Source organism: Gekko japonicus, unplaced genomic scaffold (genome assembly GCF_001447785.1).
Source record: "Gekko japonicus isolate JY-2015 unplaced genomic scaffold, Gekko_japonicus_V1.1 scaffold31, whole genome shotgun sequence".
NCBI classification, from domain to species: Eukaryota; Metazoa; Chordata; class Lepidosauria; order Squamata; family Gekkonidae; genus Gekko; species Gekko japonicus.
The window spans coordinates 500,884-518,236 of record NW_015161404.1 but is presented as its reverse complement, the minus strand read 5'-3'; the positions used below and the strand labels follow the sequence as shown (position 1 = coordinate 518,236).

Genomic DNA, 17,353 nt, shown 5'->3' with positions numbered 1-17,353 from the left:
CACTGATAACGTAGGGAAAGCTCACTATTTTCTTCCATTCAGTTTTGTTGGCAGTTTTCATATAACCATAAAGGAGATGAGAAACAGTAACCCAAATAATATTTTACTGATAAAATAATGCCCTCATATTTTTGTTGTGTGCTTCACTGATATAAAATGTGTACAGGTCTGAACAATCAATTCATTTAAAGCTAACCTCTCATAAATACTGATGATTTACCTGCTAGTGGGAATAAAAAGATTTCAGTTGTCTCAGTACAGAGGATTCTAGAAAGTGACGCAGGTATCTCTCTGAGATGACTTAGAGGTAGAGTTTTTGGGTACAAGGAGGGGAAGTAGATGCCCCCCAAGAGAAGCTGTTCAGGTGAAGGTGACAGAAATTCATTAAATGACTTACTTATCTAGCCTCTCGTTTGCTTGCCGCCAGTGTGTCTGCTCTCTCTTCCAGCGTAAGTTCTCATTCAACCCTGGGAACCGGTCATTCCCTACATGGGTAATGTACACAAATCAGACTGAAACTTTAATAGTTACATTTCTGAGGGATATCTGTTTCTGCAAGAAGCTACATTCACAGTGATATCAACAAGGAAAACTGTAACTTTTTATGCACAGAGGAAAACAACCGTGTTTGATATGGAATCACTGAACTACCACAGATGGGAACAATATGCCCCCAAGATTAGCAAGGCATGGATGGGCCCAGGGTGTGAAGTGGCCTAGAAGCATAGATAGGACACAAACAAAGCTGCAAATTCCAGACGCGGCTGAAATAGACACACTATGAGACCCAACCACCAGGAGAAGGCCCTGGGTAATATGCGTTTTCACGTATTAGCCAAATAGTCCCCTTTGACCCCTGGAAAGATGGTCACTGGAGTAGCAGGACCCACTTGGACTAAAAGCAGTGTGGGGTGGTGTACAGAAGCAGCATATGCTTCTCCTTTCACTTTAGATGATTAATTTGAAACAGACACTTTAAGTGATTTCAGCTCCAGCCCCGTGAACTGTCTTAGCAGAAGACCTTGGAGTTTTGCCTGTTTCTTTAAGAACTCTACAGCTGCAGATAATAATTAGCTGCCAGCCCTTGAGGGGGGGGGGGGGCGACAGCTTGATATCCGATGTCTTTCTGCAGTTTTTTACTTACTTACCTTTCCAGGCCACGGGGGCCAGGAAGCAGGGAACTCTGTGAATCTCGGGGCATCTGATACTCACTGCTGGGGTGCAGTGAGTAGTGATTTTGTAATCATCTTCAATAAATTTTGTATGATCTTTCAACATTTGAACTGTGGAACAGCGTTGTTACTGGGTGACTCCCTCCCCTTGTCCAGAGGCGAACCGGAGATTAAAGAGGTGAGCTTTTTAAGCATAAACTGCTTGGAATGTTGACAGAAAGAAACAAGTCACTCTTTGCCAGACTGAGACCTTGAGTCCTATCAGGCCTTGGCAGAAGAACCGAGAGAGTGGCTCCCGGTTCACACAGGTGGGGATCTGCCTTGTGGAGAAATCATTAGGCATCAAGGGGTCCAATTCTCTCCCCTCACAACCACCCTGTCTAAGGCGCCTTTTTGTCTATGTGGGTCCCATGACCCCAGGCATCACTTTCATGGGTAAAAGGGGGGAAGGGGAACATGGGAAAATACATGTTCATCAGTGCTTTCCATGTGCATTGCATTAGCAGTTGGTTGGACACAACCCACTCACCTGTATATGAGAGAATGTATGGAACCAATTCCCTTCAATTTCTTGCAGCAAGGACAGAGGCAGGTGGTCATCCCAGAATTACCTTATCCTCCAAAGCAGGTGATTGTTGGGACTGATGGCTAAGACTGGTACTATTCTGAAGCAGGCTCGCTACATTGTTTGGTCTTTTCTGCTCTCTGATAAGCGTTCTTTACTATTCTTTGTTCCTTTCATAAACCCTGTCCTTCTCCTTCTCTGACATACTTGGCTTATGTTAGGAGCTCTTTTGAACCTCTGATGTGGAACCAACTTCAGAATGGTCTGAGATCATATGGGAGGATTCTATGATAAGGCTTCCTTCCCATATAGAGGAAGTCTTTGATGCATATTCTCACCAAACAAACATTATTCTGGTCACATTTGCAGAGGAAGAAGGCATGTGGTGAAATCCTCCCATGTGACCTTGGAGTCTTGAGTGAGATGGAAAGGAACCAGGCTGGTACAATTCCTGTACTATTGCAGCTAACTTTGTAAGAGGCCCTTGGATGATAAGCTCTTTCAGCAAGGATTGCTTCCAGAATTGTATGACTGTGGTCAGAATTTAGCAAAACAATGATACTAAATATTAACATTAAGCAGAATTTCAGGAACAGGTGGTGCACAGTGGCTAAGAAAATGAGCTGTGATCCAGGAGGTCCCTGGTTCTAATTTTGCACCTCTCACAAACTCACTAGCTAGCTTTGGCAACCTACTCTTAGACTCAGCTTCCAGTATTATAATAATACTGGCCTATTTTATTGGCCGTTGTAAGGATTAAAACAACATCATGCATGTGGATAGCTCTGAATACTGAAAACACTATTTAAATTCTAACATCATGCATGTGGATAGCTCTGAATACTGAAAACACTATTTAAATTCTAAGTATTACCACTAACAGCAGCTGCCTGCACATTTCAGTTCTAACCCATTAGCAATTTACAAAGTTATTTGAGAGACTCAAATGCACTAATCAGAGGTTACTTTAGACAATATACAATCCTGGGCTGAAGAATTAAATATCCTTTCTATTACTTCTTCAGACCATGCTAGCTTTCCAAAGGATATTTTAGTGGCTTTTGAAAGTTTTTATATCTACAGTTTGCTTGTGTGTTCATTGATAAAAATGGACAAACAGCGTACCAGCTGGCATCCTGCAACGCCTCATCATTTCACCCCTGGCTCCCTCTCCTCTTAGTAAAGCCTCTTCCAGGCGGGCTTTTACATCTCTTGACTTCTGGAGGACTTGAGTGCTGACTTTGTCAGAACTCTGCTTACCCTGGATGAACATAAAGAAGTAAAGTTAAGCAGCGAAACTCTCTTAACTTATCTAGATTAGTACACCTGTAAACACACACACACACACACACACTCATGAATCTAAACCTAGTTACATGGAACTAGAACTTTGAGGGAGGAGACACAGAATAAATACACTTGCAGAATGCATTTCCATGCTAGAAATCCACTACCAGGCAATGGAATTAAATAGAGCAGAAGCCTGGATTAGATGACAGTCTGCTTACCTTGTACTCAAAGGCTGAGACACAGATGAACAGAAGGTCTAAAATCCGGTTCAGCTGCACAGATGGCAAATCTGAGATCCATTTCTTAATAAGATTCTGATCAGCATTTTTCATGATCCATAGGAAACAGATTAACAGGCAGCGGGTAGTTTCTGGACTTAAAATGTTGGATTGTTTGTACGACTAGAAAGAAGAAATTCATAAGAAGGAAATGACAGAGATAAATGTATATCATAAGCTCAATCAAAAGTAAATATTACCAGAGTCATCAAACATCACAGAGCACAGGACAAGCTGTTTTCCACAACCTCCTTTGGTCTTCTTTTGATGGAGAATTTTTTTTCCAATGGAAAAAGGCTTCTGTTGATGCAAAAAGACTTCCATTCTCCATTGAAGTCCTTCACCACTGGAATACCACTTGGTGGAAGAGAGTAATGGATTCAAATGGAGATCAGCCGGGGGTGTGTGTGTGCCAATGGCTGCTTGGAACATTCTTTCCAGTTGCCATGTAGATCTTTTGGCTAGGAAGGAGTCTATATCAAAGGACAAGCTACAGCCCTATCTGCAGAGCAAGGAGCTTACTTATGCTACTGTGCTTGCAGAGAGGACTCTTAGTTTCCTGTTTGAAATGGAGCCATTCCCAAATGATGAAGGGCTGCAGTAGAGGAGAGGGCTCTGTTTAAACAAGAGGCTTGAACTGTGTTGGATACATTCCTTCTTCAAGCAGGGAAGATCCTAGCCTACCAAATGATGTGGCTTCCAGCAACAGATCTGTCAGCTGGAGAGGGCTCTGTTCTGACTGGATCTGCTTATGGCCCACTGCTTCACAACAGTCTAGACCAGGGGTGTCAAACATGCAACCCAAGGGGTGGATCAGGCCCCCGGAGGGCTTCCATCAGGCCCGCAGTGGAACTGGCCGTCTCCTGCTTCCAGTTCTGCTGCTGCTGCATCATAGCTTGCTTCGCCAGACTCTCTTAATCACTCAGCCATTTCATATTTTCACCAGAGTTCATAGACTCAGACTCTGAGCATGAGATTTCTGTGATGAATGTCAATAAATCAAAAGTAGGTTTGCAGCTTACAGAGCTAATTTTTTAAGCATGTTTTTATTTTAAGTAAAAAAAAATCTTTGTGTTTGTGTCCTTTATAAAGTTTATATCTCCGCTACCTGGCATTACATTTTATGACACGCATGGCCCAGCCCAACAAGGTCTCATTTATGTCAGATCCAGCCCTCATAACAAATGAGTTCGACACCCCTGCTTATGAGCCCTTCTGCTTCTCTTTACAGGTGGAAATGGCACACCTGGAAAGAGCAGCAGCACAAAATTCAGGAAGAGGAGAAAAATGAAGTCATTTGTTGTTCCTTCTCATCTTAGAAAAATTCCTTTGGGTGCACACACATCCTTCATTTCAGGCCAACCAGAAAATCATGATGAATCCTAAGACCTGGTTCTTGTAAGTGAGACAGTTAAACAGAGCAATATAAAAAGGCTGTCTGTGCAACAATGCACTGGGTGCAGACCTACCACAGTGGACACAGATGGGCCAGAGGTCCGTAGGACATTAAATTGGTTTCCAGCAATAGCAAGAGCAATGTTCTGGTTAATTGAATTTGCAGCCTCTTGTTCTTCATCTAGGGTCCCGCTGCGTCCTTTTCCACCACGACCATCTGAAACTGCATTAGAAACATTTTACCACTACATACCACCTGAAGCTGGGGGCTAATTTCAGCTAAGTTACCAGAAAAATAGTGTTCTAAAATGTTTCCAAAGAATATTTCAAATTCTTTTTAAAAGAAGGAGACAGGAGATAGTTACGCATTAATACAGCTATTTTAATAGCATTAGATAAAAACTTAGCAAAAGGCTACATAACGTAGACCTGCAAAAGGAATACTGAAAGACTGTAGTCATCCAGCCATTAAAGCCATGCCTTGACATCATACCCAGTACCTGCCAAAGATGACAGTGAATGAGCAAACAAAACTTTGAGCAATATCCAGGATGGAATTCCATCTCTATAAAACTAATCTAGGAAGCAAGATGAAATGAACTGGGAAGGGATGATCTTGCTAGAGGTGAGGCTGTTTCCTAATTGCATACTGAATACATTATCAGAGAAGCCTCTCTCTCTCTCTCTCTCTCTCTCTCTCTCTCTCTCTCTGAAACATCCACAAAGGTCATGGATAGTTAGAAGGGCGAGACAGCTTTCCCAGTGAGTGAGAGGAACTGACTGCCCATCTTCTAAAGAATGTGGCTCATAGAGAGGCTTCTAAATATCAATAATTTGTAGCTCAAAATCAAGCTGTTCATTAAACCCACATATATTACCATATATTATGAGGAAAGCTGACAACCAAAGAAAACTCTTCTACTCTTAATTTTAAAGTGAGCATTATTGGATCAGTTTTCACATCTCTGCAGTCTCTTTAGCAGCAAAATTTGCCAACAATAAGCCTATGGGTGGGGGAGTACAGGAGGAAAGGCCTTTAAACTGAGGTTTATCTATTTTCCAAGAAATTTGGCTTATAGTAATGTAATAAGGGAGATTCTTCAACCATGTGAGAAACAGAAACTGCAATCCTATGGATAACACAATGGGGTTCACTTCTGAGAATATATGCATGGGATCAGGTTAACTAAGGGTGGAGGGCAGAAGGAAAGGTAATTGAATTAGTGGTTATATTTCCATCATGCCATTCAAATGCTCACTGATCAGTATGATCGCTTTCTAGTTTTGACAAAAGAGCTCAGATTGTTCAAACTTCAGTCTGAGGGAAACTGAAGGGGACTTGTTCATCTCTAGAGGCTCTGGAAACATCTGCCTTGGGGCTCCGAAGCAGACTGTGGACTTGCCCACTCAAGCTTCGTAGAGGCAAGAAAGTATTTCCAGAAAGTAAGGAACTCCCATATCATTGGACACAAGATTTAATGTTGGTAGCCAGCTGCAATCCAAAGAACGTCTGTTTCTTTTAATGTATGGATCAAGCAAGAGATGCAACAGCTCCAGTTCCTGCTGCTCACTCCCGCTGCCCACTCTCCTCCTCCTGCTGTAGTATATTTGCTCTACTTCAGAAGGCGGGGTCAGATGGCCAAGGAACCTCAACTCCCACCTGATACATGCATTTAAAAGTAAACCACTACATTGCTTCCTAGCAAACCTCATCCCTTTGTCTTTCCATTGCAACTCAGGACAGGACACCAACGAAATCGCAACACCATATCTTGCCTGTAAAATCATGAAACTGAGGAAGTGCGTCCAAAATTATCCCAATCAACGGCAGGTAAAGGGCAGCAACTTTCCTTTTCACTTCTGGTTTCACGCAGGATTTGTCCAAGTCATGTGAATTCAGTAGACTATGGATAGCACTAACAGCTTTCCGCTGCACCTTGCTTATTCTGTTGGCACAAAGAAAAAACAATTATTACCGAAACATGAGTGAGGTTGTGGATAAGCCCACAAGTTCACTGTTCCCAGGTTGTCCTGCATGTCAAGCTACACATGTGGTGAAAGTTTTGTGTTCAGGCCTCCCAGTGATTTTTGAAACTTAATTCTTAGGCTCTTGGTGGCCCCATTCTGATTGAGACTGTGGCACATGGGCAGAGGAGACACACACACCATTTTCTGATCTGAAATGACCCTGGAGAGCTGCTGTTTACCTTGCTGGGGAAACTTATGTGGCCCATCGGTACACAAATGTTTCTGCAATGAGGCAAACAGCAGCTCACCAGCATCATTTCCGGTCAGGAAAGTGGCACAGGAGGAGGGCTTAAGCCTCCTCTCCCTTCATGCTATGCACACAGGCTGCCAAATCAGGCCCCCACATGCCTGAGAGTTAAGATTCAAACATCACTGTGAGTTCTGAATACAGAACTCCCAGGGTGTGTCAGATTTGACAGGACTGGGGTGGACCCGGAAACAGAGTAATGTGTTCTCAGTGGAACAGAGCACATAGTTAATTCTCAGAAAGTTCCATTACCAGGACTTGAGGTCTTGAACCACAGACCTAAGGGTCTAAAGCTGGAACCTAGCCTAGTGTGCTCTCAGAGAGACCTCGGATACAGAATGGAACATGGGTGTAGTCTTTTAGCCTCTGTGACTGGCAGGCTGTATGAAGACTCTTCACTGGCTATGCTGGTATAAATACTAGGGACGTGGTCTTCTACCATTCTACCAGACTTTGCCATTGGAACAGTGCTTCTACATTTCAGGCTATGACACTAAGCCAAAACAAAACCATGCACCTTCTGGGTCCGGGTTTGAGTACAGCCATCAGTGGCTCAAGAGTGCAGTGGATATTTCAAGAAGCTTGACTGAAAATTCAGTGCACATCTTCCAGCACTGAGCACACAGCAAGTACTTTGGGAAAATCTGAATCCTACCCTTCTGCTTCAGTGTCCAGAGCAGCTGCCAGCTCGGTGAAGAGAAGGCCAGTTAGGAAGTGCTGCTGTCGATAATCTGCCGTTAGGTCAAACATACTGGCAATTTTTTGATCCTGGAAACTTGAGCAGGAGCTTGAATTCTGCAAAATGTACAAGGAGCAGTGGGTGGGGGTGAAATAGTGATTAGATTCAGATTAAATGCATGGATTTCACTGCATCGTTATTAGACAGCTGCACTCATTGTTCTCTCTCTCTCTCATTATCTCAGGTCTGTCCTAACAGGTCCCCACTCGGGAGGAATCACGGCTTAACATTAGAGTACATGCTTCATATGAAGAAAGGACTAGATTCAATTTCTGGTTTCTCTATTTAAAAGATAGGAACAGAACTACATGATATATTTTTCAACGAGTCAGTTCTGGGTTCCCCAGAGCTGATGTGCTTTCCCTGCAGCTAATGGTGTTTTTAAAGCCTGAGGGGGTTCAGTTTGGCTCAGGTCCTCAGCATGCAAGGAGGAAAGGCTTCTGCCTTCTCCCTTGCACTGTTTTCCTGAGCCAAAATGGCCCCAGAAAGAAGTTGTTTACCCCAGATTGGAGCTGCATGTGCATGGAATACTCCATGGATTGCAACCAAGTTATGCAAATAATCCCACCACCATCATTTCAGCTTCAGGAAAAAAGTTCAAGGGGGAGGCAGCAGCCCCTCCTCCCCCCTGCTGTGGTCCTCAGCTGAATCAAGCCTCCGCAAGTTTAAAAACTATGCTCCCTGCAGCTGCTGTGTAGCTGCAGGGAAAGTGAGTCTGGTCCCAAAAATGTATGGTGCACTTTGGCTCTCTTAGTTAGCAGGAACTGGGAAAGACCTTTCTCTTTTTGAGATCCTGGACAAGCACTGCAAGTCAGTGATCTGACTAGGTATAAGGCAGCTTCATATGTGCCCGTTTTTGCTGCATTCACTAGAGTTTGCTACCACTAGCACAAATATAAGAGGCACATGATTCATATGTCACTTTTACTATGGGTTGTTCTCTTCCCTCCAAAGCAGGAATCCTACGGAGGAAAGAGAACAAGCCATAGTTTGTGCACAGTTTAAAAATAGTTATTTCTACATCCCAACAACAAAAGGAAGAAAGAGGGGAGGGATGTTGGTTTCTATAACAACAAATCATAGTTTGCTGTTACACGCGATTCATGTCATAATGAAGAATATTCTACAGACCACACTCCTTCCTCAAAACTGGTTTCACGCAGGGGAAACTCTGTTACTTGTTTCTTGGTCCAATAAAATGGACAAAAGACAGTCCTTGGAGACTATATCCTTCTCAGGAGATTGTCATTGTTTCATTTGACACTAACCCTCTACTCCAATCTAGAGAAATTCTACATGTCCATGTTGGAAATTTAAGGCCACAGTGGGATTTTCTGCAGACTACTTCATATTCCAAGGCAAATCTGATTAGGATCTAAATTTGTACAACGATCCAAATTTTTTTGGCAGAAACAAATGTGAACATGGTCTGCAAGTGCTGCTTGCCAAATGATACTGATAAAGAAAAAAACAACAATTTGTCTTGGAGAGAAAGGAATTGCTAGGGGCAAGCGGCAATTACTTTGAATTTGTGCAACTGCAAATGTGCAGCTGATCCACTGGTAGTGTTTTCTTTTCTTTTCTTTTTTTTAAAAAAGCACTATTTGGGGCTGAAGCCTGTTCCCTCTTCCCTGATTCATAGGAGTAGCTGTGGTTACTCAAAGGGAGAAGTGTACTCTGCATGTGCTCAGAAGTACCCTTCATATTATGATAGCTTCACATGTTCCTGAAATAAAAAATATATATGAATTGAGGCTTGATGAGATGCAAATTGTGCTGAACTCCACAAATAATCAATGATTTATTACTCAGCAATCTACAACAGCCAACACTGCAGCAAGCAAGAGCTACTTTTACTGCATGCACCACTTTTAGTTGGCAGGTGATTTGCAAGGGGACAAGAAGTGCTCATTGGCTAGCCAAAGGCAGTATTAAATCATGCAACAGAAGCAAAAGGCACTGCTGACTTCAGTAAGTCTACTTTTGCAGGTTATCCTTGGGTGTAAAAGGAGATGATGCCCTTACCTTGCAGCAGAAGGTTCCTGTCCTGAATACTGTCTTCTTAGCTCTAAGCTACTGGAGGGGCTAAGTTGTTTTTAAAGGTTGGAATCTAGTTTCCAGATCTTTGTGCCAAGAATCAGCAGTAAGCAAGCAATTTCAGAAAAAGCCCCAAGACATATTTCAAGTATTAGAAAGACAGTCCCAAGAAAAGCCTTCAAAAATGGCTCTCGGCATAGAGATGGTGATTTGCAGCCATCAGGAGCAACCTTTACAACTCTTGGCGACAACTTCAGGACTGGGCCTATCATTAGACACTGTGACTCAAACACTTTCTGGGGTGGCGGACTTAATTAAAAGGGTGAACATTGTATATTATTTATTATTTAATAATATTTGTTACAATTATTATGGGGGGTGCCACGTGAATTTTCTGCCTCTAGCAGAAAAACATGTTAAGACTACTCTGGCTCTCTTCCACATAGTCTTGATATAGACATTTTGCACTCAGGACACTTAAATGAACCTTTTATAGCCTCTCTGTGTGTATACATACATATGAAGCTGCCTTATACGGAATCAAACCATTTGTCCATTAAGGTCAGCATTGTCTATTCTGACTCAAAGTGGCTCTCCAGGGTCTCAAGTAGAGATCTTTCACATCACCTACCACCTGATCCTTTTAAGTGGATTGAACCTGGGACTTTCCGAATGCCAAGCAGATGTTCTACCACTAAGCCACAACCCCTCCCCAAATGCTACTAACACAAGACTGAATATAGAACAGCCACAGCCAATTTTGATATAGTTTTGTACAAGAGGCATAGTCTTGCAAGAGTGGACCCATCCCATCCCTCAGAGCACACGCAGAGGGAAGTACTCTCCCTCTCTGAGGGGAAAGGCACAAACACAGACTCTCTAGCTAAAGCTCTCAAAGGTTCCAGAAATTGCTGTCCACAACTGTGGCCTAAGAAAGACCACAAAGACAATTTGAAAGATTTCTGCCCAAATGGCAAAGGGTGAATGACAATATAGGGAGGACAGCAGCCGAACAAGTTCTGATGCCAGCCTGATGCTGGAAACTCAAATGGCATTCCCATCCCTCCAGATAACACAGAGCACAATCTAACCAACTGCACTCCTTACAGAAAATACCTTTAAAATGCCACTCACAAAAAAGGGGCCTTGGAAAACAGAGCAATCAGGGCACAATCCAAGCACTCCTTGTGCTGTCCTCTAGAAAGACAGCTTGCCAAGGGAAAGTTAATATTGTATAGAATTTCTCTCTCTCAGCAGATATCTAGTCCAAACCTCAATCTGACCGAATACAAAAGCTCCAGCCACACTGCTGTAGCCTTGGGACGTGCACTTTCCCACTCTCCCATATAAGCAATGAACTCAGAAAAACTGTTCCTTATTTTGTTTGCTATGACCTTCCAAATTCTATCCGTTCCAACATATTATGCTATATGTAAGGATACAAAATACTTTGGTTGGAATTACTAGACTGGCCTATTGGCAACTGCAATAAACATTCTTTTAATGACTGAATGGGTTTGATGGGTCATCACCCTTTGGTGAAAAATCAGTGTGACTCTCCAGTGCTTGGAAGGACCTCATTTGCCTTTTCTGAAAAATGCCACCCATTTCTATGTGTATGGTGATATTCAGTTGATTCCAGTTTATTAGGGTAAAATGGCACAAACTATTTCTGATGTGATAATTGCAAGTATGTGTAAGACCGCTGACATGAGATGTGGCAAGCCAGATGTCCGATCAAATCAGTGAAGAAGGGATTCCTGAATGTAACTGAGGTTGTGAATATATGAAGCTGCCTTATACTAAGTCAGACTTTCTGTCGATCACAGTCAGTAGCACCACAGGGTTTGGAGTAGAGGTCTTTCATATTAATAGGGGTGTGCACTGGAAAAATTATTGTTTTAATCCCTTATCATAATTTTAAAAGGGAAGGTGTATTGGTTTTAAAAATTCTTGGAAATGTCATCATGAAGACTTGTCAGATTCCATTTCCATTTTCATTAAGCTCAGATGTCTGCCTGTCATCTTCCATGCAGGGAAAACGGCAGATTTTCCTGAGTGAATGTTTTTTACCAAATGGTATCAAAATAACAGGGGAACTTGTTAACTCTCTCTTCTAAAGACTCACTAACATTCATCCTCTCCTTACTGTGGCAAGAATAGAAGTAGGGATAGAGTGCTGCGCGCTTTCATCATGTAACCCTTTGGGCAGAAAAAGCTATGCTGAAGACAGAGGAGGGGGAGCACTCTAGGGCTCTAGAAATTTTATTAAGCTTGCTAACTCCTCTCTGTGGCTGGCTACAAAGATGAATGACATGTAAATGTAGTCCTTCCAAAGTGTCTAGTGAAGTGTCTGCCCACTCCACCAATCATGTTGTGGAGAAATAAGAGCGCTTCATAATTGAGGCAAACTTACATTGCATTGCAATTAGTTTGTTGAGGGTGGGGTGGGGATAGACTGCATAGTCTGTCTTTGCAGAGTAACCTAAGAAAAGCAGAGCGGCCTAAGCCAAGCCTACCCATCCAAACGTAATGATTGAAAAATGCGATGTAACCCAAAATCACTAATCTACAAAAAGGTGGAAAACAGGCAACCCACGAACTAAAGGAAACCAGAAAAGCCAACAAACCAAGAAGAAAAAAAAGAATCACAATAAAAAACTAAAAACAAACTCCTCAGTTGCACATAAAAGGAAAGGCTAGAATATCAAAACAAACCAGAGATTAGTCTCTACAAAACCCAAAATAACAAGAAAAACAACACCTCTCCCAAACTACCTGACTTCAGTGACCAAACCCTGCCTCCCCTTTACCACCTCTCCTGGGATGAAAGGGGGGAGGAAAGGCTGGCTGGTAGCAATAAGCTAATAATTGAAATTAATCAAACCAGTCTTTCAAGAAAAGAGTCCAGCCCAGTCCAGCCAAGCAAGGTGTGGTGTCTCTCACAGGACACAGCCCAGCATACACATGGCGCCAAATGGTTAATGTAACAGATGGCTGCTGTTTAAAATTTCCCTTCTCTCCAAGAAAGATTGTGTGATTGGAACACCATGTTTCCGAATGTGGCTTACAAGCTGACTAGAAGTCTGCAAGTAAGGAATAAAGCAACAGCTCCCTCCAGTTGTTTGTGTCTTGACAACTGGATGTACACTACCATTAGCTTTTGTCTGTAATAGCCACTGAAAGATCTGTTGTCCATAAAGTTGGGTAATATGCCTGTATTTCTTCTATACAGAGTTACCTGCACATCTTTGAGCATGCTCAGAAGGACTTTTCGGCATCACCTGGCCACTACAACCAGTTCCTATATATTAAGGATTAGAGGACATAACTTTACCTGCAATGGCTTGTTTATTCAAAACTGCTATCACAGATTTGCTATCATACAACATTTCGTAATATCACTTCTAGAAGTGATGATAACAGGAAAGTGTGCAATAAAGACAGTAGATCAATAAAGAAGTACTACATTTTGCAGTGGGTTTTAAGTTGTGGTTGCTATTCAGGTGTGATGATAGCTTTACATCCCCACTTACTGAGCCAGCTAGTCCACGAGAATTAGCATTGAGTAGAATGGACATTGTCCCCTTTCCTGTGGTTGGCAAGAGATCAGTGCCCTAAACCCCAGTTCCAGTCACCTCCCTAGTCCTGAAATAATCCCCAATTGCCAATGCATCAAAACACTCATGTGTAGTTTTTGTGCACAAAAATAACAAAGACCAGGCAACCTGCTGCATGATAAACTTGACGTCTGTCAGTTATGTACACTGGATGCTACCAATTAAAGGTGGTTTGACTTGTATGCAAATTCTACCCCAGCTTTCTCCATACATGATTGAACTATTTTAGAAGAGTTGGAAAACCTTTACCTGAGATGACAGAGAAGGGGAGGGAGATGTTGGGGCAGATCCTGACGGTAAGAAGAAGAGATTCAAATTGAGGTAATGTTCATGACTGCAGAGAATTCGCAAAAACTCCAGCCTCATGGAAATCAATGTTGGAAGAGTATTAAGTTTATTTGACAACTGAAAAATAAATATCCAAAAAGGGTATGTAAGACGAATACATAATTTTACAGGGAACACCCCTGTCTCCAGCAATAAACTTTCATTAGTAACTTAAAAATATTAAATATCATACATTGCTTTGTGTAATTCTTGCATCTGGTAAATTTGCAACCCTCAGCCATTCTCTACCAGCAATACATTTAATCATTTTGGATAATCTTTCAGGAAAGGACCAATGCAATGCTTTAACAAATTTGTATGGAAAGTATTTATTTATTTATTTAAACCCTTTCTATGCTACCTTTCCACCTAAATAGGGCCCCCAAGGCAGCAAATATCCAAACATTTAAACAGTTAAAACATATAAATTTAAACATTTAAAATTTAAAACATGATTTTAATATTGCATTTTCTATATTGTATTTTAATATTGTATTTTCTATATTATATTTTCTATAACTGTATTTTCTATACTGTATATTCTATATTGTATTTTCTATATTGTATCAACATTAAATCTAGTAATTGTTATTTCATAGAATCACAGAATCACAAAGTTGCTGTTGAGTGGTCTGTAGAGGCCATCTTGTCCAACCCCCTGCTCAATGCAGGATCAGCCCAGAGCATTCCTGACAAGTGTTTGTCCAGCCGCTGATTAAAGACTGAAATCCAAACAAAACATCCGTGACAAAAATAACAAAGAGTCAATAAAGATATATATGTGAAATTGTTTACTACAATAATTATAATTCTGTGGAAAACTCTCTTCTTTTATTGCTCACACACAACGAATTTTGCGCAATAAAAATAAAAATATCCGTTTTGCAAGGATTGCTTTATCTGAGTGTGTAATCATCACAATTCTTATCAATTTTCACTTATCAGCTCTTGAAATAAACATCCCATGTCAACTCTCTGATATCAGAACTGTTTGTGAAGTGGAAATTGGTAAGAATAGTAATTATTACACGCTCAGATAAAGCAATCCTTGTGAAATGAATATTTTTATTGCGCAAAAATTCGTTTCGTGTGAGTGATAAAAGAAGAGAGTTTTCCACAGAATTATAATTATTATAGTAAATGATTTCACATATATCTCTTTATTGACTCTTCGTTATTTTTATCACGGATGTTTTGTTTGGACTTCCATCTCCTCCTGTGATCTCTCACTTTTGACTTCGACCGCTGCTTAAAGACTACCAGTGAGGGGGAGCTCACCACCTCCCTAGGCAGCTGATTCGTCTGTTGCACAACTCTTACTGTAAAAGAGTTTTTCCTAGTTTCCAACCAGTACCTTTGCACCCTTAATTTAAACCCATGATTGCAAGTCCTATCCTCTGCTGCCAACAGGAACAGCTCCCTGTCCTCCTCGAAGTGACAGCCCTTCAGATACTTACAGAGAGCAATCATGTCCCCCCTCAACCTCCTCTTCTCCAGACTAAACATTTCACACTAAACATTTGTGACAAAAAACAACAACACAGATGCACACTAATGCTGTGCTGTTTATACAGCATCTAATAAGTGGCAATGATTTCTCTTTGTGGTAGCCCATGATACCAGGAAGTCCTAGTGAAATAAGAATTGTTAGTCTCTGTTTGGTTTTGGATACAGAAGACTGATGGGGGGATAACTAAAGTTTTCTCTTAGTAAATACGTAAAATGGAAAATCTGGATCAAAGTACAAGGTTTAGGCATTCAGTTTGATCCTAGGAGGCCAAATGAAATGTGACAGGCCTTCTATTTACAGCAGAGATTCAGCTCATTGTTTCCCCTCATAGCTTCTAAATTAAAGGAAACATCTTGGTTTGGGCATTCTGTTTGTATTCAGACCTCATGAACTAACTGGGGTTTGCTTGCAAGGAGTATGAAACTTGTTTATACTGAGTCTTAGGTGTAAATTGTCTCCTACTCTCATGTTCAAAGCTGTAACTGAAAATTCCATGGTTTAGGCAATATAACTCCAATTTATTCTGATGTCCAAACACAGTCATTGTAATAGACCGCATTTGTTTCTTTCCCAGAAACTGAGATTCTAAACCAGAACTAAACAGAAGTTTACGATCTTGATTACAGTGAAGGAAACAAACCCCAGTTATTTCATTTGGACCACAGATCAAATTGGAGTTACAGCCAAACTAGATGTTATGGCCATTTTACAGAAGACAATGCCATTTTACAGAAGAATTTGTCCATTTAAAAATGCCATGAGGACCTAATCCTGATTGAACCTGAGGTGCAGTAGGACCAGGCAGGGGTGGTTCCAGGTTGTCCCTGATGTGATGACATCACCCAGAAGAGTGACATCATCACGCTGGGGACATCGCATGGGGCCCCTCTGGTTTAAGGGCAAAACTCTATGGTAAAACCAGCTTAAAACCATAGTTTTTTGCCCTTAAACCAGAGCGTTCCCAGCATGATGACGTCACTTCCAGGTGACAGCATCATGTCGGGGAAGTCATGCAGGGACATGGCTGTTTGAGGGTGGGGAGAAGCCCTGAAAGCCAGGGTAATCCCCGGCCCAACCAATGTTCCCTCTAAACTGTGGAATCTTGTGAGCAAAAATTCTACTTTGTGAGCTCCCGGCATTAAAGTTGTGAGCAAGCAATGTGGCTACTGCATAAATTAGTTTGCTCTGGAGCCATCCTTCCTGAGCTAAGACAAAAATGTGTGAGCTGGAGGCTAAAAAACTGTGAGCTAGCTCACACTAACTCAGCTTAGAGGGAACACTGGGGCCCCCAACCTGGGGACTGGCAAACCTATGTAACATGTAGTCTGGACCTCAGTGAAAAAGTTGTCACAGATGAGAAAAGAACCATGCAATCCTCAAAACTGACAAAATAATCAGCTCAGCCCTAGGAAGAATCTGTCAGAAATTGTTCCACACAGATACCACTCCGCCGCTGTACCACACTGAAAGAGCTGATTCACACATTTAAGGCCGGCATGTCCTAGCACAACCCCTGTACGTGAACAATTATTTTTCAGATACCTCATGTCAAAATCTTACTGGATACTTCTTGTAGGCTTAAGAAGTCTTTTCCCTAACATGTTAGTTTTTATACAGGGTTATCATGTCAGAGTGCTTTTGAACAGATCATTCTCGATCTCTAACTAGTTAATAAAAACTATGAGGGTGACATGATTGAGGTTTATAAGATTATGCATGGGATAGAGCAGGTAGAGAAAGAGGTACTTTTCTCCCTTTCTCACAATACAAGAACTCGTGGGCACTCAATGAAATTGCTGAGCAGTTGGGTTAGAACGGATAAAAGGAAGTACTTCTTCACCCACATGGAATTCACTGCCACAGGAAATGCTGGTGGCTACAAGCATGGACGGCTTCAAAAGGGAATTAGATAAGCACAAGTGGAGACCCGCAACAAAATGTTGCCTACTGTGTTCTAGTTGGGTCTCCACTTGTTCTCTTCCCCCCCCCGGCTCCGAGCCCCACAGCCCGGAGAGGGAGCCCGCCCCGCTCCTCAAGAGCGCCGTCCAGCCGGCCCTCCTCTGGGGGGGGGAGGCAGAGGAAGCAGGAGGAGGAGGTAAGTACCCCCCATCCTGCTGGTTCCTCCGTGTCCTCCACCCCCCCTTG

At 42.0% G+C, this 17,353-nt stretch overlaps 1 protein-coding gene across 1 annotated transcript in view; it reads right to left on the bottom strand.

The window, feature by feature from the left end:
* The window catches only part of DOCK8 (dedicator of cytokinesis 8), a 126,981-nt gene that overhangs the window by 30,220 nt on the left and 79,408 nt on the right, over positions 1 to 17,353 (bottom strand). The window contains exons 26-32 of the mRNA XM_015425945.1: positions 13,621 to 13,776; positions 7,631 to 7,770; positions 6,477 to 6,646; positions 4,775 to 4,923; positions 3,246 to 3,428; positions 2,863 to 2,998; positions 398 to 485 (exon numbers count right to left, since the gene is read on the bottom strand). Of these exons, the coding sequence (XP_015281431.1) occupies positions 398 to 485; positions 2,863 to 2,998; positions 3,246 to 3,428; positions 4,775 to 4,923; positions 6,477 to 6,646; positions 7,631 to 7,770; positions 13,621 to 13,776 (1,022 nt within the window). The remainder of the gene's footprint in view (positions 1 to 397; positions 486 to 2,862; positions 2,999 to 3,245; positions 3,429 to 4,774; positions 4,924 to 6,476; positions 6,647 to 7,630; positions 7,771 to 13,620; positions 13,777 to 17,353) is intronic.